The following is a 23,530-nucleotide window of genomic DNA, read 5'->3' on the forward strand; positions in this document are numbered from 1 at the left end:
TTGTATTTCCCTACCTAAGTCCTGTTCCAATTCGTGTTTTGTTTTTAGAGTTCCCCCCTCATTAACAATATCCCTATATCTAATAATTTTGGACCAGTCTACTAAATTTGGGTGTGTTAATATTTCTTCTGGGGAGATCCAGGACAGTACTCCTATATAGTGATGTTTCTTAATTTTGTTCCAAATTGTTAAAGAGTGAGTTCCTAATTACATGTCTTTTGAAGTATCCATGAGTGCTCTGTTTCCCCCCTCCCCCATAGAAATGCGTGCCACCCTACATGAAGATCGTGTCCCTCTAATATTAAGAGTCTTTTATTTTCTAATTCTATCCACTCCTTTATCCAGACTAAGCCAGCTGCTTGGTAATAGGTCTCCCAGTCCAGGAAGGCTATTCCTCCTCTGTCTCTTGTGTCTTGTAATACTTTTAATATGATTCTGGCTTTCTTCCCTTGCCAAATAAATTTTGTAGTCATTCTGTTTAATAAATCAAAGATTTTTTTTTCCATTCTAATCGGTATAACTTGGAAGAGGAATAAAATTTTGGGCAAGATACTCATTTTTATTGCCGCCACTCTTCCTGACCATGAAATTTTATTTATTATTTATTTATTTATTAATTAAATTTCTATACTGCCCTTCTCCAAAAAGGACTCAGGGCGGTGCACAGCCAAAGTAAAAACAGAGCATACAAAATTTAAAAACAATATTAAAATAATTAAATATTCTGGCCGTAAATTAAAACAACCCAATTTAAAATCAATTTAAAATTAAACTCACGCCAGCCCAGCTAGTTGAAATAAATAGGTTTTCAGGGCCCGACGAAAAATCCGGAGGTCTGTTATTGTACGTAACTCTGGGGGAAGGTTGTTCCAGAGGGTGGGCACCGTCACAGAGAAGGCTCTCCCTGTGGGGTCGCCAGCCGACATTGTCTGGCGGACAGCACCCTGAGGAGGCCCACTCTGTGTGAGCGTACTGGCCGGTGGGAGGCTATTGGTGGCAGAAGGCGGTCTCGTAAGTACCCCGGCCCTAAGCCATGGAGCGCTTTAAAGGTGGTCACCAACACCTTGAAGCGCACCCGGAAGACCACCGGGAGCCAGTGCAGCTCGCGCAGGAGAGGTGTCACATGGGAGCGCCTCGTCGCCTCCATAATCCCCCGCGCAGCCGCATTCTGGACCAGCTGGAGCCTCCGGGTGCACCCCAGGGGGAGCCCCATGTAGAGAGCGTTGCAGTAGTCCAGGCGGGAAGTGACTAGGGCCTGAGTGACTGTGCGTAGAGAATCCCGATCTAGAAAGGGACACAACTGGCATATCAGGCGAACCTGATAAAAAGCCCCCCTGGCCACGGCCGTCAAATGGTCTTCTAAAGACAGCCGTGCGTCCAGGAGGATGCCCAAGTTACGAGCCCTCTCCGTGGGGGCGAGTGATTCGCCCCCAATAGCCAGCGATGGCGTCAGCTGGCTATATCGGGACGCTGGAAGCCACAGCCACTCGGTCTTGGAGGGGTTGAGTCGGAGCCTGTTTCTCCACATCCAGACCCGCACAGCCTCCAGGCACTGGGACATCACTTCAAGGGCATCGTTGGGGTGGCCTGGGGTGGAGATGTACAGCTGGGTGTCATCAGCGTACTGATGGAACTCCACCCCAAAGCCACGGATGATCTCACCCAGCGGCTTTACATAAATGTTGAACAGAAGGGGCGAGAGGACCGACCCTTGTGGCACCCCACAAGCAAGGTGCCTCGGGGTCGACCGCTGCCCCCCCGTCAACACAGATTGTGACCGGTCAGAGAGGTAGGAGGAGAACCACCGCAGAACAGTGCCCCCTACCCCCAACCCCGCCAACCGGTGCAACATGATACCATGGTCGATGGTATCAAAAGCCGCTGAGAGGTCTAACAGGACCAGGATAGAGGAGCAACCCCTATCCCGAGCCCTCCAGAGATCATCCACCAACGCGACCAATGCCGTTTCCGTGCTGTGCCCAGGCCGGAAGCCGGACTGGAGCGGGTCTAGATAGATAGCTTCATCCAGGTACCGGGGAAGCTGTTGCGCCACCACACTCTCAACAACCTTCGCAACGAAGCGAAGGTTGGAGACTGGACGATAGTTAGCCAAAACAGCCAGATCCAGAGAGGGCTTCTTGAGGAGGGGCCTCACAACCACTTCTTTCAAAGCAGCCGGCAGGACCCCCTCACTCAAAGAAGCGTTAACAATCTTCTGGAGCCAGCCTCGTGTCACCTCCCGGGAAGCCAGTACCAACCAGGAGGGACACGGGTCCAATAAACATGTGGTCGCGTTCAGCCATCCCAGGATCCTGTCCATGTCCTCAGGAGCCACAGGATCGAACCCCCCCCCCCAGATAACACTCTCAAGACCTGCCTCAGTCATCCCGTCCGGACATACCCAGTCAGAGGCCAGCCCTTCCCGAATCTGAGCGATTTTGTCATACAGATACTGCACAAACTCCTCAGCTAGGCCCTGCAAGGGGTCATCCCCCGCTTCCAGATGGAGGAGGGAGCGGGTCACCCTAAACAGGGCGGCCGGGCGATTATCTGATGACGCGATAAGAGCGGCAAAATAGCTAGATTTCGCCGCTTTTATCGCCACTAGGTAGGTCTTAATATGAGACCTCACCAGTGTTCGGTCGGATTCGGAGCAGCTGGTCCTCCAACTACTCTCCAGGCGTCTTTTCCGGCGCTTCATTTCCCTGAGCTCCTCGGAGAACCAAGGAGCTAGGTGAGTTCGGTGCCGGGTCAGAGGCCGCAAAGGCACGCCACGGTTCAAGGCCCCGGCAGCCGCATTATCCCAGGCGGCCACCAGGTCCTCAGCCGAGTCATGAGCCAGAGTCTCAGGAAATGGCCCAAGCTCCATCTGGAACCTATCAGGGTCCATCAGGTGCCTGGGGCGGAACCACCTGGTCGGTCCCGCCTCCCTGCGGCGGGGTGCAGCGGTTAGAAAGTCCAGTCGAAGGAGCGAGTGGTCAGACCATGACAAGGGTTCGATGACTATATCCCCTGTATCAAGGCCACTCGACCACTGACCAGAGACAAAAACTAAGTCCAGAGTGTGTCCACCCATGTGAGTGGGGTCATGAATTAACTGAGTAAGGTCCATGGCCGTCATGGAAGCCATAAACTCTCGAGCCACCTCAGACGTTTCGCCGACAGATGGCAGGTTGAAATCCCCCATGACTAAATTTGCAGCTTTGTCCAATTTTCCAAATCCTTCTCAATTTGCCAAACCAATTTATCATAGTTTTCTTTTTTGATTGATGAGCTTCTTGCAGTCAGCCAGATTTCCAAATATTTTATTCTTTTGGTAGTTTGTATAGCCATAGTCTTTTCTAATTCTATCTCCTGTTCTTTTGTAAAGTTTTTAGTTAATAATTTTGATTTATTTTGATTTATTTTTAAACCTGCCACTGCACCAAATTCCTCTACTTTTCTGATCAATTTAGGGCCTGATTTTAGCGGCTCTTCAATTATAAAAACCATATCGTCTGCATAGGCTTGAATTTTATACTCCTCATTCTTAATTCTCAATCCTTTAATCTCTTTTTTTTTATTGAAAAAGTTTTTCAAATACAGATTTTCCCCCTTTTTCCCCCTTCCCCCCCAGCCCCCCCTCCCCCTCCCCTCCCCCCATGGCTTCTCTAAGATGAAATCCAAGTTGATATCACATTATATAATACTTTACCACACTTTTACACCACCCCCTATGTGCTAAACATTTCTTTCTAACATTATTATTATATCCCCCATATACTATACATTTCAAAACAGCATTCAGCTATAAAACTATATAATAGATCCTAATTTGGCATTTATTCTACTCATAAGCTACCCATTTCCTCCACCCCCATACATATATCTCTTAATTCAAATCTTTTAAGTATATTAATATCTAAACATAACATCCGTTTTCCTAAACTAAGCAATCAGTAACCTAACCTATCTCCTTGTACCATATCAATTTTGTTTCACCCACTTTCCTGCAGGTCTACCATACATAATATATTTAATATCTTTATTCTTCTGCCCGTATCACTAAAAGATATTTCCATATATAAATAAAATCCTCAAATGACTTTAAATTTGTATTCCATATAGTATCTTCTGTAATGTCTTTCAACTAGATTGTTAATTCCATCGACCATGTTCAGGTAACATCAAATCCTGCTTCCAACAGTGTATTTAGTATCTTCAATTATCATCTGTCCGCATCATTGATAAGTATTTCTGTATATAACCCCCCCCCCCGAGTGACTTTATATTTATATTCCATATGGTATCTTCTGTAATGTCTTTTGTCTAGATTATTAATTCCAACAACCACGTTAGGGTAACAACCAGATCATCTGCATGCCCCTATTCCATAGTTCTCTTGCCTTGTAGCTCAACATATGCGTAGTCCATCTTTCATAGAGTCCATAATAGAAAGTTCCAGTCCACTCAATCACAGGCCATCTTCCACATCCCAAAGACACCAGCACTGCAGAGATCTGTTATTCTCAAAATAGTATAAGTCTGTAATTTGCCTCCGTTATGTTTTCATGTATCTGCCTTCTATAAATCCCGCTTATTATATTAAATCGTCTCTAAATAACTGGCATTAGTCTGTTGGGTAAAAAAGTTTTTTTAGTTTAAAATTTTTAAGTTTTGTAGAACCTGCTTCTTCTTTTCTTAACTTGTTGTGACTTAGATCCCCTCCATGGTTGCTTTTTTAAGACTTGTATGTTAACTGGTTGAATTACATGCTGGTCTTTAACTTGATAAGACATCAAATCGAAATCCAAAGCCGCCTCTCTTATATTTATAGGTGATCCAACTATAGCCTCTGAGGGTGAATCCAAAAGCGACTCATCCAAGAAGCCCTCTGTAACTTGTTGTTTTTCCATTACCTCCGTCTCCATCTGCTTGCCCTGAGCTGCAATCTCTTGTTCATTTTGCTTTTCTTTGTCACCTTCCTGTATTCCTGACACTGATGACATACGTGGAGATGTTGGGCCCATTTTAAAAACCTTGTAGTAAAATTCTTCCGCTTTTTCAACAGTATTTAATTGATATCTTTCTCCTTGATATCTCAATATTATACCAACTGGAGCATCCCACCTAAATGGGATGTTTTGTTTCTTTAGCTCAGTCACCAAAAATCCAAAGTCTTTTCTGTCTTTTAACATCTTAGACGGCAGCTCTTTATATATCCGGATCTTTATTCCATTCACTTCTAGAGTGGCGTTAAAAGACTTTTGCACAATATCATTTCTTATTCCTTTATCAGTAAAATAAATCACCACATCTCTAGGCAATTGCCTTTGCTTTGCCACCCAAGAATTTACTCTTATTAATTTTACAGAATACTTCTTCAGAGCTGACCTTTAAAATCACAGCCAGAGCTTCAACAGACATCTTTCTCAAATCCTCTCTTCTATTTTCCTTTATTCCCCTCAGTCTAATCGCAAATTCCATGGATCTGAATTGCACCATTGTAACTTCATTTTCAATCCTTTGCGTTATATTATCTACATTGTAAGTCTTGTGATCAGCTTCCTTCACTTTTGACTCTACTTCTAAGCTATTTTCTTGAATCATTGTCAAATCATTTTCAATTCTTTGCATTTTATTATCCAAATTATAAATCTTATGATCAACTTCCTTCATTTTAGACTCTATTTCTAAATTGATTTCTTCCAATTTTTTATCCATTTGTACAATTACTTCTGAAAAGCCTTTCAAAGCTGTTACAATATATCGCTTCAGGTTATCATATTTTTGTTGAACCAACTCTTTAATTTCCTGTCTAAATTTTTCAAAATTCTGGTTCATAATCTCATCATGTCTTGCCAACGCCTTCAGAACAAATTCCTTTAAGTCTTTAAAACCATTCTTGTGCGTCTGTAAATTCAAAAATTGCTCTTGTGATTTATAAATGGGGGAACCCCCCCCCGCAGCTTTGTTGTCTGGCTTTGTCAGCTTTAGCGCCATCCTGCCACTCAAACAGACTCTTTTTAAAGAAAAAATCTTCTCTCCACACAATATCAATATCAAGTCTCTAAGAAAGGAGAAGCATGAAGCAGAAATTTTTCCCCTTCTCTTCTAGCCAGCGCTATTACTTCAGATACTTTGTAGCATATTAAGCCATTCAGACGGAAGGACTTTCACTTTCAGCTTTCTTCTCAAGCCTCTAAAGCCAGCCGCCATTTTAAACTTTTTTTTTCCCCTTTCACTCTTTCTTCATTCTTAAAATCAGTCATAGGGTTATTACAAGTACTTGCAGTTTAGAGTCCCAAATCTGGATTTCATCCTGCTTATTTAAGCAATCTGTTAGTTTTCGCTGATTAGGTTGGTCACATCGTCTAGCTCTGCAAAGCGCAGAGTTCCCCCGAAGCCCGGAGCAGCGGCGAGCTGGATAGGGAGCCTCATCCTGCTTCCTCCCCAAGAGTAAAAAAAAAACTGGGGACTTCGCAGAGGGCTCTACCTGTTCTCGCCGGCTCTTCTCACATTTCCTTAAAGAAACAGAGTTTTTCGAGCCGCCTCTCAGCTGTAAAAGCGGCTCTTTACGGGCGGCGTGGGTGGCGGTCCCAAAAGACCGTCTAGTGACGACGGAAGTCAAACCGGAAGCCACAATCCTTTAATCTCTTGATCTTCCCTAATTCTATTTAAGAGTGGTTCCAGTGATAGGATAAAAAGAAGTGGGGAGAGTGGGCAAACTTGTCTTACTTCCTTTGGTATCTCAAATCCCTCTGTCGTGTCTTGATTAAACATTACTTTTGCTGTTTGTTTTGAATATATTTTTTCAACCATTTTTCCAAATTTTTGTCCAAATTCCATTTTCCTTATCAGTTTTGTCATGAATTTCCAGTTCAGATTGTTGAAAGCTTTTTGTGCATCAAGGAAAACCAATGAAATTTACTTCTCCGAGTGTATTTCGTAATACTCTAATATATCAACTATCGTACATGTATTATTTTTAATTTGGCGTCCTGGTAAAAATCCGCTTTGGTCCGAATGAATATGCTTATTCAGAATCATTTTTAGTCTTTCCGCAATTATTGACATAAATGTTTTATAATCAGAATTCAATAGAGAGATAGGCCTGTAGTTTTGTATTAGTTGTTGGTCTGAATCTTCCTTGTGTAATTAATGCCTCTGACCATGATTTCGGAATATTTGTCTCCTGCAATACATCATTAAATATTTCTAACATTAGCCCTCCTATCTGATTTATTGTATTCTTATATAGTTCAATTGGTAATCCATCAGGGCCTGGGGTCTTATTATTTTTTTGTCTTTTTATAGCCATCCCAAATTCAGTTTCAGAAATTGGTCTGTTCAGTATTTCTTTTTGTTCGTCTGTCAATTTACAAACATTTATTTCCTCCAAATATTTTTTAATTTCTGATTCTTCTTTTTTTTTCTTGTGTATATAATTTAGAGAAGAAATTATAGATTATTCATTTTTTATCTTCTTTTCTGTATCGAATTGCCCCTTCTTCATCTTTCAGGCATTGTATCGTTCTTTTGTCCTTTTCTTTTTTCAGTTTGTAGACTAACCACCTTCTTATTTAATTTGCATGTTCAAAATAGTTTTGCTTCGCTGTCTTTATTTTCCAGGCTAATTCTTCCTGTGTAATCAAATTTAATTTATGTTTAATTATCCTTCTTTCCTCTTTAATTTTCTTGTTTTGGGGATCTTTATATAGTTTTTCTTCTAATTTTTGGAGTTCTTCCTGTAGTTTATTTTGTTGTTGATTTTTCTCTCTCCTTTTCTTTGCAATATATGCAATCGAGACCCCTCTTATGTAAGCTTTTAGAGTATCCAGAGATTTTGAGGCGAGGTATCTTCTTTTTTATTTATGCTCAGAAAGATCTCTATTTCTTTTTCCATTCGTAATTTATATTCTTTCTCCTTACATACATATTGATTTAGAGTCCACCTTTTATATATATTTTTGTCCCTTCCAATGAATTATTATAGGGTTATGGTCTGCCCATTCGTTTATTCCAATATCTATTTTTCCAATTTCCAACTGCAATTGTGTTGACATCCAGGCCATATCGATCCTGGACCAAGGCTGATGTGGATGTGAATGATAAGTGTATTGCCTCTCTTTTTTATTAATTTCTCTCCAGGTATCTTAAACCTAATTCTTGTGTCATATTGAAAAACTCTTGGTAATATTTTTTTCTTTTTTCTTTTTTGGTTTTCTTCTCACTATGGTAGTCTTTTTTACTATCCACTATAGCATTATAGTCTCCTCTTATGCAAATGTTTTCTATCTCCTGTTCTACTATTTTATTATATAATTTTTTATAATATTCTTGCTGATTTGAATTTGGAGCATATATCACAACTAATAAAAATTGTTTGGATTCAGTATCTAATTTGACCATCAAAATTCTGCCTTCATCATCCGCATACTTTAGTTCTGATTTTATTCTTTCTTTTATGTACACTGTTATTCCCCCTTTTTTTTTGTTGAGATAGAGACACATATAATTTCCCTAATTTCTTATTTTCCAATAATTTTTGAAAGCCTTTTTTTATGTGAATTTCTTGTAAACAGATAACATCTATGTCTAACTTCTTTAATTTTGAGAATGTTTGTGTTCTTTTCTTCTGTATATTTAAACCATTAATGTTCACGGAGAATAATGATATTGCTTCTTCCATCCCTTGCTGTACTTGATTTTTGTATTTCTTGTCTCTCTCTTAACTCTTCCTCTTGCTCCTTCTCTTTCTTCTCGTTCTTTTTCTTGGGCTTTCTTTGGTTCTTTCTTTCTATTTCTTCTTGTTGTTCCTCTTCTTGACTTTTACTTTCTGATTCGTCCTTACTTTCTTGTTCGTCTTCCAAATAATTTTTGTAAAACTCCTGTGCTTTTTCTACTGAGTCAATTTTGAATTTTTTACCTTGCCACGTAATAAGGATTCCTTCCGGCATAATCCATCGGAACATCACTTTGTGTTGTATTAATTGGGATGTCAGCTAATGATATTGTTTTCTTTGGTCTTGTATTCTCTGTGGGATTTGCTTTAATATAATAATCTCTTTCCCTTTATAAGATACTGTTTCCTCTCTGGATTTTTTATATATTTCATCTCTCATTGTTTTTTTTTACTGAATCTAATGTGTACTTCTCGTGCCAATTGATGTCTTCTAATATAGTTATTATGTACTCGGAATATTTCGTCTATCAACTCTATTACCTCCTCTTTATCTCTTTGTATTAATTCTGCTTTTATTTCACTCATCTTCCCTTCCAAATCTTCTTCTTTCTCTTCCACCACATTCTGAAAACGCAAAAAGAAGGAAGTTTTCTCCATTTCTAAAAATGCGATAGAATTGTCCAGTTCTTTATTTGCTTGTCGAGCATCCTGTTCTGCCATTTCTAGTTTCAGATCCAATAAGTCTACTTTAGATTCTATTTTTTTGACTTTCTGCTCATTCTCTACTATTGTTTGTTGTATATTCTCCATCTTCTCCTTCATACTCTTTAAATCTTCCTTTAATTGTCCTATTTCATTTTTAATTTCTTTATGGAACCTTCTAGCTTCCTCTTGGTGATCTGCCATCTTTTCTTGAGATTTCATTAAAGTCTCTTGAATTGTTTGTAGCATGGTCTGCATAGTACTCATTGTTGGTTCCATCTTATCTTTTTCCTTTCCCAGCATACTTTCAATCGAACACTGGGTTGTGGGGGAAGGCATCAAGGTTGGGGTTGATACAGTATTTTTTCCAGTTTTTGTTATTGTTGTTGTTGACATTGTTAAATTTTTTGTCAGGTTCCTTCACAATTTCATTTTAAAAAAATTTAGAGATCACTCTAACCTATTACAATTCAATTTAACTAATCTTAAGACCTCTCACTTATGATTGTTATCTATTTGTTATTATTATTATTATTATCAGCGGTTGAGGGGGTTAGGAATAGGGGGCACCGTTTTGCGGTGGTTCTCCTCCTTCCTCTCCGACCGCTCGCAGTTTGTGTTGGCAGGGGGACAGAGGTCGACCTCGAGGCGTCTCACATGGGGGGTGCCGCAAGGGTCAGTCCTCTCGCCCCTCCTGTTCAATATTTATGTGAAGCCGCTGGGTGAGATCATCCGTGGTTTTGGGGTGAAGTGCCATCTGTATGCTGATGATACTCAGCTGTACATCTCCACCCCAGACCACCCCAACGATGCCCTTGATGTGATGTCTCGCTGCCTGGAGGCCGTGCGGGTCTGGATGGGGAAGAACTTGCTCAGACTCAACCCCTCCAAGACCGAGTGGCTGTGGCTTCCGGCGCCCCGATATAGTCAGCAGGTGCCATCGCTAACTATTGGGGGTGAATCTCTGCCCCCCACAGAGAGGGCTCGCAATCTGGGTGTCCTTCTGGATGCACGGCTGTCTTTAGAAGAGCATATGACGGCCGTGGCCAGGGGGGCCTTTTATCAGGTTCGCCTGATTCACCAGTTGCAGCCCTTTCTGGATCGGGACGCCCTACGCACGGTCACTCATGCCCTTGTTACTTCCTGGTTGGACTATTGTAATGCTCTCTACATGGGGCTCCCCTTGAAGAGCACTCGGAGGCTCCAACTGGTCCAGAATGCGGCCGCGCGGGTGGTTATGGGCGCAACTCGTTGTGCCCATGTGACACCCCTCCTGTGCGAGCTGCACTGGCTCCCAGTGGTCTTCCGGGTGCGATTCAAGGTGTTAGTTACCACCTTTAAAGCACTCCATGGCATAGGACCCGGGTACCTCCGAGACCGTCTTCTGCCACCAATAGCCTCCCACCGACCAGTCCGTTCCCACAGAGAGGGTCTCCTCAGGGTGCCGTCAACCAAGTTATGTCGACTGGCGGCGCCCAGGGGGAGGGCCTTCTCTGTGGGAGCCCCAGCCCTGTGGAACGAACTGCCCCCGGAAATTCGTAAGATCTCCGACCTCCGGGCGTTTCGCTGCGCACTGAAGACCCTATTATTCCGCCAGGCCGGACTAGCAACACAATAGTTTTTAAATTGGGATATTTAAATTTATTGGGGTTTTAAATCTGACCCACTTTATTTAATTATTTTAAATTTTATATTGTTGTTTTGTTTGTGTTTTTAAACAGGCTGTACACCGCCCTGAGTCCTTCGGGAGAAGGGCGGTATAGAAATAAAATTATTATTATTATTATTATTATTATTATTATTATTATTATTATTATTATTATTATTATTATTATATCCTTAAACCCTTTAATCCTTAAATTTTTAATTAGTTTTCTAATGCTATTTTCTATTTAGAGATTTTACCCTGTTTTAAACAATCCCTTTTTCCCTCCTATATATATATTCCCCTTCAACTCTTAATCTTCTATATAACAATAAAGCCTTTTCAGCAAAACAAAAGGCCCCCCTTCTCCGGTTACAATTACAATTTCAAAAATAATCCAGTTACAATTTCAAAAATAATACTCAAACCAAAATTCAATCTTTTACAGCAAATTTCTCTCTTTAAAATTCTTTCCTTTTTTTTAAGACTGCCTTCTTCCAGTTCTTCCACACCTTATTGCATCAGCTTGTCCATTTTATTGTTCTCACCCTTGCCACTCTTCACTTCACCATCTGATCTGTCCCACTTCTCAGTCTTACACCAATTTACATTCCACTGTCTTTCCTGGTATTTATAAATCCACAGAATTTGATTGTCTATTTTTAATTTTCTGTCCACAGTTTTCTTCCCAATATTCTCTGTCCATCTACACCAATTTTATCAGTTAAAGAGAGGAAAGTTCTCAGTTCTAATCTTAGTTCCAAAAATCACCGTATTAATTTATTCTTTTTCTGTCTTCCGTCGCATTTCCTTCGCAATAATTCTGGTTGTTACTTTGTATCTTCTTTGTTGCTTCTACTTTCACTGCTTCCGCCGTCTTTGCTGTCTTCATTCAATCACCTCCTTTTAAGCGCACTCCCTCTCGATCGCTGCTTTCTCTGCTCCCTGCGTCTCTCTTTCTCATAATCTTTTCTTAAGTGTTACTTTTTCTTTCTTTCTTCACTTTTAAACGATCACTGTCGCTGATACCACTCTTTGCTTCCTCACTAAGGCGGCCGCCATCACTCCTGATCTGCTTTAAAGGCAGATTTTTCCCTGCAGGATTTAAGGGGTCCGGCTTTCTTTCTCCAGGGCGCTAGCGTCTCGCCCGAGAATCAAAGCCTTCCCCTTTAATATTCCAAACCCTCCGAGCCTGGAATTGCCCTTGAAGGGGCTCTAAATCAGGAATTAGCTGGGTTTTCAGGAGCTGTCAAAAGCACCCTCATCCACTCCGCGAGACGTCACCATCGGAAGTCCCGAAATGAATTTAATTGAACAAGAATTTTTGGCATGTTCAAACTAAGAACAGCTAAACAGAACTTTTTTGAAAATGCAAATAAGCCAGAGGTGGCATGTAAGGTTGGCATATAAAATGAAAAAAGAAAAAGAGAGAAAATTAATCAACCAGCTACAAGATGAAAAAGGAATTACATGTTATAGAAATGAAGAAAAAAATAATAATTCAAAACTACTATGAGAGACTATATAACCAAGAGATGATACCTGATGGGAAGATAAAACAATTCTTAGAAAAATCTAACTTGCCTAAAATACGTGACCAATATAAGGAAGCACTACAAGAAAGAATAACTATGATGGAATTAACAGAAGTGATAAAAAAAACAAAAAAATGGGGAAAAAATTATTGAAAAACTTATACTATACAAGTAAAGTGAGGTCGGATAGACCTAATTGATTTATAAATGTAAATTAGGTTGTTCTGTCTCCCCCGGAATGTAATATAGATGTATTGTACCGAATATTAAGTTATTAAGGTACTACTTATAGGCATGTATGTTATTTGTTTTGTTGTTCTATTTGTCATTTATCTGGTGTGTTGTCTTCTTTTTTAATGATAAATGTAAATAAAGATTATTTAAAAACAAAACAAAACAAAACAAAAAAATGGGAAAACACCGGGCCCAGATGGATTATCAGCAGAACTATATAAATCGCTACAAGATGTGTTAAGCAATGTAATGCTGGAATTATTTAATGAGCTTCTAGTGAAAGCAAAGATTCCAAACTCATGGATGGAGGCGTATGTTACACTTATACCTAAAGAAGATACAGACTTGCAACAAGTTAAAAACTATAGACCGATTTCATTGTTGAACATAGGTTATAAGATTTTTGCCTCAATAATGGCGAATAGATTAAAAAGGTTGTTAAATGAATTTATTTTATGGACCAAAATAGTTTTTTACCCAAAAGACAAATTAGAGATAATATGAGGAGAATCTTGAATACCTTGGAATACTATAAAGTACATTCAGAAAAACAAATAGCGATGATATTTCTAGTTGCACAGAAAGCATTTGATAATGTGAATTGGTAATTTATGATAAATCAATTATGGATTTTGGGGAGAGATTTATAAATATGATAAAAACAATTTACAACAAACAATCGGCGAAGATAATGATGAATGGAGAGATGATAGAAAAAGTCAACATAGTGAAAGGAACAAGGCAAGGATGTCCGTTATTTCCATTGTTATTTGTGTTAACACTAGAAGTATTAAATAGAATAAGACGAAATGTATTAAATAGTATTAAATTATTAAATAGAATATTTAATAATTATTCTATTATTAAATAGAATAAGACGAAATGAAGAAGTAAAAGGAATGAAAATTAAAAAAGAAGAATATAAGTTACAAGCATTTGCAGATGATTTAGTGTTTATTTTGGAGGAACCTCAAATAACGGGCTCTAAACTATTAGAACAAATAGAAGAGTATGGAGAAGTGGCAGGACTAAAAATAAAGAAAGAAAAAACAAAAATATTGGTGAAAAATATTACAGAAAAACAGAAAAAAGAATTAACGGAGAAGCTAGAAATTCAAATTGTGAAGAAAGTTAAATACTTAGGAATACAATTAATTTCAAGATGTGTAATGATACAAGAAGATAACTATTACAAATTAAAAAGACAAATTGAGGAAGATTTGGAGAAATGGAAAAATCTACAATTATTATTAATGGGAAAGATAGCGATAATCAAGATGAATATATTACCAAGACTATTGTTTCTATTTCAGACAATACCAATAAAAGTGGAAAAGACATATTTTGAACACCTTAACAAAATAATGAGGAAATGTATATGGCAAGGAAAGAAAGCGAGAATTAACATAAAAATGTATTTGCGCAAAGATGGAAAGCAGAGGAAATCCCTACAGAGGGAGAAGTAATTAAGAAAATATTGGATTGTGCAGAAATGAATAGATTGACTTTGACAAAGAAACAGAGGAATCAGAATATTTTAAGATATGGGGGCAATTTTATCATTGGTTAGAGAATATATATATATATATATATATATATATATATATATATATATATATATATATATATATATATATATATATATATATATATATAGGATAATGTTGTAATAAAATGAGTGAAGAAGAAAGAGGAGAAAGAAGATAGATAAATGTATTAATAGAAAAGCAAGAAATGTGGGAGAAATCCTATAATAAATGAAATGATATTAAGTTATGATAAATATCGGAGGAATAAGAAGGCACAAAATATGTACTCAGATGAGACACTGAATGATTGATTATGTATTGTATGTTTGTTTGTCTATAAAATAAAAAACTTTTTATAAACAAAAAGAATACTACCCAATTCTGCTAATTCCAAATTTTATATTTTTGCTAGTTATCCCAATGTGATGTAAAATATATCTGATTACAGAGTGACTGAAAGTTAAGCTTTCATCTGTTTTTTTTTAATCCAAGGTATTACTGTTGCAGTAATATGCTGCCACACTAGACTGAATGATTCCATTCAAAAGTAATCTGCTCAATTAAATTTGGGTTTTGATAAATATTTTGAATAAGAATGAGAAAAAGTCAGTTTGGTGTAGTGGTTAGGTACCAGGCTAGAAATGGGGAGATCATAAATTCTAGTCTTGCCTTAAGCATAAAGCCAGTTGGTGACTTTATTTAGTTATTTATTAAACTTATCTATCTTTGAGCAAGTTACTTTCTCTCAACCCTAGAAGGAAGGCAGTGGCAAACCATTTCTGATATTTAGCCAAAAACCCTGCAAGGACTAATCCAGGAAGTTGCTAAAAGTCAGAACTGATTCAAAGATGTGCACACATGCATGCACAATATTTTATTAAAGTTTTGTTGATCAAAGCTCCTGAAATTAAACTATGCCAAAATGTGGGTCCTGAGACAAAATCATAATTATGAAAGTTTGTGCTTCAAAAACTGATTTTGGAATGTTGCCTGATTTCCTTAGGTAGATAAAGTTGAAAAGTTCAAGCAAACTCAGAGTACCAAGGATTGCCTGCATGCCAAATACAACACGGCCACTTGTGGAACAGTAGTTGCAGATGACAAGTGGGGACATCTACAAGTAGATGCAACTTCCCTTTACCTTCTCTTCCTGGCTCAGATGACAGCATCAGGTAAGCTATGTCATAATAATAGTGACCTTTGGAATCTTCTAAGAAAAGTTCAGTATTGTCAAATCAGCTAGCTGTAAAAATTTTTTAATGAACTTCAATATTTGATTTATTAATTGTTTTGCAATACTCAATAAGCAGGAGTGGATAAATTGGCATTCATGCCTCTAGTACAGTGATTCCCAAAGGGGGCAGTATCACCCCCTGGGGGGCGGTGGGATGCCTTAGGGGGGCAGTAAGAGGCAAGGGGGGGCGGCAGGGGGGGCGCTAGAGGCAAAAGGGGGCGGCAGGGGGCGCTAAGTGGCAAGGAGGGTGGCCCCCACCCTTTGGCCTGTGCCTCGCAGCAGTTACCTCCTTGCAAGCAAACAGCAAGAAAAAACAACTCCTTTCAACTTCAGCATAGGCTAATTAGCCCGTTGATTAGATTGGCCTCCCGACTCTCAGCTGATTTGCCCTCAGCTGTTTTGCGCAGGGCTCTGCTGCTTGCTGCAAAGAGCTAAATTGCTGGAGCATATTTTTTTCTCTCCTTGTGCTAATCAAGCTGAAAACGAAACTGAAAGTAAAGCAGGCTGTTTGCTGTTTGCTGCAACTTTGGAAAATTAGGCAGAGGCAGATTTCTTTTTCTTCTTTTTCCTCACCAAAAAACGTAGGTGCAAACAATGGGAAATTTAGGGCAAAAGAGGAGAGTTCAAGATTTTAAAACACAAAAGAAAAAAAGGAGAAAGAAAAAGGCAAAAATGGGAAGGGAGAAAAAGAAATGAAAGAGAAAGATGTTATACATATTTAGAATTGAAATATGAATAGTAGTAAGAAATAAATGGGAAATCATGATTGTAAAAATGAAATAATTGGAATATTTGTCTTCGTATTTTTGAAATCTAGACAATGATAAGTTTTTCTTTTTTTCTTTTTTTTAGAAATGAATAAGTATAAACTGTAACAATTGAAATACCTTTAATGGTATATGGTGGTGAAAGTAAAAAGGATTAAGTTGTAGCTTGGATAACAGCTAGAACATTTTTAAATTTAATTAGGGAAATTGTAAAGATTGAAATATTTTAAATTATATATTGTGATGAAAGTAGAAACGATTAAGTTGTGATTTGGAGGATTATATGGGCAAAACTATTTGGGTTATTGAGAGAGTTTAAGATGTGAAAATGAGTAACATAAGGGGAAAGCTCTATTTAACTAGGGAATTGTAATAATTGAGATACTATTAATTGTATATTGTGTGAAAGCAAGAAATGGTTAAGTTGTGGTTTGGAGGAATACATGGGGGAAATTATTTGGTTTATTATTATTGGTAAATATAATTAATTGATTTGTAAGAAATTGGATTGCATGGAAATAATTAGAATATTCATGTTCATATTGATTAATATACAAAAAAGATAGTTATATAACTAATTGATTTATATTAAAATGTTGAATTTGTATTAAACAACTGTAATGTTACATAATTAACCAATGTGAGGATGGATATAAAAATAGATGACAATGAGAAGGGGTATAATATAGAATAGAAGGAAAAAATTGAATTTGATTAAGATTAGAGATGAGGATGAAGGGTAATATTGGTTTTTTTAAAAAATAGATGAGGAATAAATATGGCAAAAAGGAAATATAGAAATTGTAAATTTAATTGAAATGACTAAACACTGTTTAAATTTGTGAACCGGCCAAATACTCTGTTCAAAGAAAATACATTGTATGTTTGTATGTATGTTTCTAATTATTGCTATTTATTGCTATTTGTTCTCTTTTATTCTTTAAAGTTTAACAATTCATTCTTTATCTTAATATCTTTATATTTGTTTGGGGTTGCCTTTCTTCCATTTCATCTTTTTTATTGTACAGCAATCTTTCTCCTCAAACCTACCACCTCTCTCTTTTCTTTCCTTCTTACTTTCTCTTCCCCCCTCTTCTTCTCCTCCCTACTTCCCCTTCCTTTCTCTTTCTCCTCCTCTCTTCCTCCCTCTCTTACTCTCACTCCTACTCTAATTTCCCTTCCCTTCCTTCCTCCCTTCTCTTCCTTCCTCCTCTCTCCTTCCTTCTTCCATCTCTCTTCTCCTTCCTTCATCCCTCTTTACTGCTGTATTCAGTTTCAATTTTATATTTTCCACTATGGAGTTCAGGCAACCCCGGTCTTTCTTTCATTTATCAAGTATATTTCTCAAAATTTCCCCTCATCTTTTTAATTATTAGCAGTATATTTTATCTTATTCCATTTTTTTCTTTTAAATCTTTACTCAAACAATCTTCCAATCCTTAGACTTTTTACTTTTAACAATATATTTTTATTTTACTTCTTGCAAGTATATCATTTGAATCATTTTTGCATTTCAATTTCATTCAGTTTTACATTTAATTTCCATATTCCATCTTATTCAATTAATTCTTATATTATAATTTATTCTCTCCTTTTAGTACTTCTTCCAATATCATTCTTTCTTTCACATTACATTGTTCTATTTTTCATTGAACAGCATTTTCACATATAATTTCTACAACTAGCATCCTTCTCTTTATTAACAAATTAACGTTTTCACTGACTCTTAACCATTTTCTCTTAGTCTCTCCACAGTTCTCTTTCTTGATGTTTTCCTCCCTTTCTCCCATTTCTTTACCTTCTTCTTTTTCCTGTTCTTATATCTCCCCTTCAGCCTTTTTTCTTTAATTTTAACTCTATTATTTTTCATTCTCAATCTTACCCCATTTATTTCTCTTTTCTTCATATTTGAGATGTATTTTCCCATATCCATTTTTATTCTATCACTATTGAACCCCATTGAGGGCTGCAGGTTGATCTGGTCTGGGAATGGGTGTGAATTCATCCCACAACCCTCTCCATTCCCTTCTCTGTGAAATTGCTTTCTCCCACTCACTGGTGGCCAGCAAATTCAAAAGGAACCCCCAGCTGAGAATCACTGCTCTAGATTGGTTGATTCAGGGGATTTCTTTAGTGTTAACTAAGAGTGTTAGCTATTTTTGTTACTGGGATAGATTTGTATTGGAGCAGCCTACAGGCCTGTTTTATTGCAGTAAAACAGTATTTTACTGTTACTATCTTCCTTAGTGGGTCGTGCAAATCGCTATTCCGAACAATGCTATTTATAGGGGGTGGGGGCAGTGGTGGGTTGCCCCGGTTCTCACCGGTTCTATAGAACCGGTAGTAAAACCAGCAGGAGGCCCCGCCCACCGACCCCGACATCATCAAAACGCTTCTGCACATGTGCAGAAGAGCGCATGCATGCACGAGCAAAGAGTGTGCGCGGCCCTGCTGCAAACCAGTAGTAAAGATAAGTAGAACCCACCCCTGGGTGCGGGGCACTGAGGATGAGTTTGTAGTATCAAGGGGGCGGCAGACTGAAAAAGTTTGGGAACCACTGCTCTAGTAGCTTTCTAAAATTCTTAGTCTTCCTCACCCTTAAGAAGGTCATCTATTACGTGTTGTTTTCTGAAATATTTTAATTGGGTTTAAATATGAATTGTAAACAGATTGTTTTGCAAAGGATTGTATTTTAAGGAAACCACCTATATGCCCATGCTTCTTTTAAAATTTGTTTATGTGAGAAATTTCCTATAAGAATAATAAACTACTGAATGGAGTAAAAACATGAATAGTTCATTTTATTATATGTGATTTATGTTAAATGTCTTAATAATGGTTCTTTCTTAATCAGGATTGCGTATTATTTTCACACTTGATGAAGTGGCCTTTATACAGAATCTTGTATTTTATATCGAGGCTGCCTATAAAGTTGCTGTAAGTATTTTCATGGGCATTCCAAATCCAGAGTTTGTATAATTTGAAATCTCCCTGTCAGAAACTTAATAATGATAGCTATCTCCTTATCCTGTTTAATCCCTAAAGTTGGAGAGTTCTTAGCTTCTTTACTCAAGATATCTCTTTAGCCCAGCTCTAGGAAAATAGAAAGGAACATGCTTTGGGTCCTCCTGTTCAAATTACAGAAAAGTAGAATGCCACAAATCTTGTTCCAATTCTGGAATACAAGGGGTAAATATGTAACTATGCAATCTTGCATATAGGAAGGGCTTTAAATGTTAATTTTTTTCTCAGACCAAAAGGCAACAATCAAAGAATTCCAAATGAAATCCATATAGTCAGCCTAGTTAAACCAATCTTTATACCCTCCCTAAATAAGCTCTTGACTCTCCCCATGTTCATTGTGAAGAGCCTGGTTGAAAAGAGATAATCTGAGAATGTTTATAACCAAGCCCTGATTCTGCTTCCATCTGTTTTTTTCCTTTCCTTTTCATTTTTCTTTTCCCTTTCCTTTCCTTCTTCCTTTTTCTTGTTTTCTCAGAGCATTTATCCTAAGGGTTATGGAATGTGGGGAACCAACGTCTTTGAGGAGAAATATTTCTCATCTGCTCCTCATGCAAACACTCATGTTCATAATTTTGAACTAGAGCCTATAAAGTGACAATTTTCAATTTGATTGACTTGGTTGGCAGCTCCATATTGGTTACAATAATCTAATAGTTTCTGCATATTTTTGGATCTTTGTTTTTAAAATGTCATTGCTCATTTTTTTCTTATTTTGTTTCAGGATTATGGCATGTGGGAACGTGGTGACAAGACAAATCAGGGCATTCCTGAGTTGAATGCAAGCTCTGTTGGAATGGCAAAAGTAGGAATGTTTCTGCTTTTTCATAAATAGATCAGAAATAATTATAGCCACTTGTAAGTTGATTGAAATTTAGAGACTTATACCTATAGACTTAATTTAACAAAGCTTATTTCTGAGTATTCACATGTTTATTTCTAAACTTGAAATCAAAAAGTACTGTAGTAACTGATATATTTATTACTGATTTGATAAGGATCTTGATAAATTTTCTGACTGTGAAAGAAAAATATGTGCAAACAAGCCAGTGGATAAGGACCAACTGAAGTTTTGGGGATAGGGAAATCAACAAACTAGATTTTACCCATCTTTAGCTGCAGGATCAAAGTTCTAAGATGTATAGAAGTATTACTAACCATAGATCCTTTTGCAACTGACCGAAGGGATTGTAATTCATATTTTTGATCAGACACAATTTAATGATGATCTCATGCTAATATAGCTCAATATAAACTGGCTTGTTTTTATTAAAGCTGCTATTTTCACTATATGGCAGTTGTGTTAATACATATCAACCAGGGACGGTATAAAGATACTAAATTGAGTCACCTTGAAGAAAACAAGATCATTTCTAGATCTACTTGTTTTTTTTTTGTTGTTGTTGTTGTTTTTAAATTTGATTTATATGCTGCCCTTCTCCGGAGACTCAGGGCGGCTTACAATGCGTTAAGCAATAGCCTTCATACTTTTGTATATTTATACAAAGTCAGCTTATTGCCCCCACAAACTGGGTCCTCATTTAACCTACCTTAGAAAGGATGGAAGGCTGAGTCAACCTTGAGCCTGGTAAGATTTGAATCTGCAGTAATTGCAGGCAGCTGTGTTAATAACAGGGTGCTTTAAACCACTGTACTACCAAATTTTGTGAAAATTTGGTTTTTAAAATTAATACTTAAAAATCTATACTTAAAATTAAGTATTGGAAAACACATAATATGACAAAGCATTAAAAACTGGTTTCATGGTGCATAGGACTGTGGATGAAGTCTTTTTGTGTGTGTTAATACCGCTGAGTTGATTGCAAGATTTGTGCAACTGATTTGAAAATAAATGCTTTAAACTCATGCCTGCTTGTTGCAAAATACTTCTTTTGGAATACTTAACACTCCCTTAATACTTAATTATTTTTAATAGTTTGTGCATAAACTATTTAATATCTGTATGCTCACTTACATGGGAGAAATTCATCCAAATTGAAATTACCTTTACATAAATTTATATAAAGATACTCTTTTTAGAGGGAGGGGTACCGTTGAGTCAGTCGGGAGTCCTGACAACTGCCTGGACCAGTCTCTAAAGTTTTCTTGGTAAGGTTCTTCAGAAATGCTTTGCCATTCAGAAATGCTTTGTTTTGCATCACTAAAGGCTTTCAAAAAGATACCGGACAATCATTTGTCTGAAATGATATAGGGGTTCCTGCTCAAGCAGAGGGTTGGACTGAAAGACTTCCGAAGTCCCTTTCAATTCTATTATTTTATGTACTATGTTCATTGCTTCTTTTCTAGAGCTGAGAGAGAGGGAGTGACCCAAGGCTATCTAGCTTCGTACCTAAGGTGGGACTAGAACTCACAGGTCTCCCAGTTTCTAGCCTATTGCCTTAACCACTACACCAAGCAGGCTCAGGGATACAGGCATATGAGTTAAATCTCCTTTACTAGTAATAAGAATTGACAAATGTTTTTCTGAAGGCTGCTTTGGAAGCAATTGATGAGCTGGACCTGTTTGGAGCTGGAGGAGGACATAAGTCAGTTATTCATGTGCTCCCAGATGAAGTTGAACATTGTCAGGTAAATATGAGTCTTTTTCATTGGGATATCCAAGAAGCTGTAACAAAGTCCTTTTAAAGCTCTTAACCAAACAATATATGTGAAGTCAAGGGATGGGGGGAGGGGGTGTTTGAGGAGAGAAATATGAATTTCCTTTTATGAATTCTGAAATGTTTATATTCTCTAATTCACCTTCCATACTTGAAAGCAGCAGTAAGTGACTTGAAGGATTAATTATAATCATTTTTACATAATCTGTCTCCCAGATCTATTGCCAGTTTCTCTTTTAAAAGAGCTGATTTTAACAAACTCAGAGAGAGCTTGGGAAAAGTTCCTTGGATGAAAATCCTAAAGGGGAAAACAACTCAAGAAGCTTGGGAAACTCTGAAAAATATGATCATAAAAGCCCAGTCCAGCACAATACCACTGAAAAAGAAAAACAAGAAATCCAAGAAGAAATCAGCATGGTTGCACAAAGATCTCTCTGATAAACTGAAAGGCAAAAAGAATAAGTGCAAAAAATGGAAAGAGGGACACATAACTAAGGCAGAATATCAGCAGATAGCCCAAATCTGCAAAGATAAAAGCTGAAAAGTAAAGGCTGAAAATGAACAAAGATTTGCAACAAAAGTCAAAGATAACAAAAAAGTTTCTTCCAACATATAAATAACAAGAAAAAATTCAAGGAAACAGTCGATCCACTAAAGAGAGGAGATGGCAAGGAAATAACAGGCAGTAGAGAGAAAGCAGAGCTGCTTAACACATTCTTTGCATCAGTCTTCACACAAAAAGAAACTATAACCCAACCTACCCAAAACATAACTGTAAAAGACAGACTAGAAATAAAAATTAAAATAAGCAAGAAAATGGTAAGAGAACACCTGTCGGGTGTGCCTCCGTTCAAAACTCAAGAAAGAAAAAAACCCAACTCCATGAAGGTACTTTTACTGAGTATGAACTGATAGCAATGAAAGAAAAGCAAGATCTGAGGCTAAAGGCGCGAAAATTACATATTGAAAGTATTCCCAAATCCCTCCTCCCAAGGATCCTAGCTTAATGTCCAATCCTCAGCCCCCCATGGTGTCATGTGAGGTGCATCTTCAGATGGCCCCATCCATCTAGTATGCCAGAACGCTTGACCTTGACTGGCTATCAACAAGTCCATTCAGCTGCGCAGAAGGTGATGAAAGCATCCCTTTTCCTCCCTTTTTGGTTACATCACGAGACATCTGCACCAGCTTGCTTCCCCACCCAAATACCTATACTTCCCCACCCCCATTACTATGGCAGCTGATAGCAAGCAAGCATCATAGAGGCTGACAACACCTATTTTCTTGATGAATGATCTTGATGAATATAAATCACTGGGACCTGGCGGATTACATTCCAAAGTTCTAAAGGAACTGGCAGATGTCATAGCAAAACCATTGTACCACATCTTTCAAAAACCCTGGGAACTACCAGGGGATTGGAAAAGAGCTGATTGGTTCCCATCTTCAAAAAAGAGGGGAAAAACCATCCAGGAAACTATAGACCAATCAGCATAACATCAATACCTGGGATGGTGCTGGAAAAAATAATAAAAAACAGATAGAAACAAATAGTTTGTTAAAAACAGATCATGCCAAAC

General features: G+C 37.8%; 1 protein-coding gene across 28 annotated transcripts in view; it reads left to right on the forward strand.

Annotated features, from left to right (window-relative positions):
* Positions 1-23,530, forward strand: part of PHKA2 (phosphorylase kinase regulatory subunit alpha 2) — a 238,320-nt gene that overhangs the window by 51,245 nt on the left and 163,545 nt on the right. For all 28 annotated transcript variants that reach the window (XM_034434190.3, XM_034434258.3, XM_034434276.3 and 25 more), the window contains 4 exons: positions 15,314-15,482; positions 19,166-19,248; positions 20,057-20,137; positions 21,823-21,921. In XM_034434190.3, coding sequence (XP_034290081.1) covers positions 15,314-15,482; positions 19,166-19,248; positions 20,057-20,137; positions 21,823-21,921 — 432 coding nt within the window. The remainder of the gene's footprint in view (positions 1-15,313; positions 15,483-19,165; positions 19,249-20,056; positions 20,138-21,822; positions 21,922-23,530) is intronic.

Source organism: Pantherophis guttatus, chromosome 5 (assembly GCF_059756535.1).
Source record: "Pantherophis guttatus breed Tessera chromosome 5, ASM5975653v1, whole genome shotgun sequence".
Lineage (NCBI taxonomy): Eukaryota > Metazoa > Chordata > Lepidosauria > Squamata > Colubridae > Pantherophis > Pantherophis guttatus.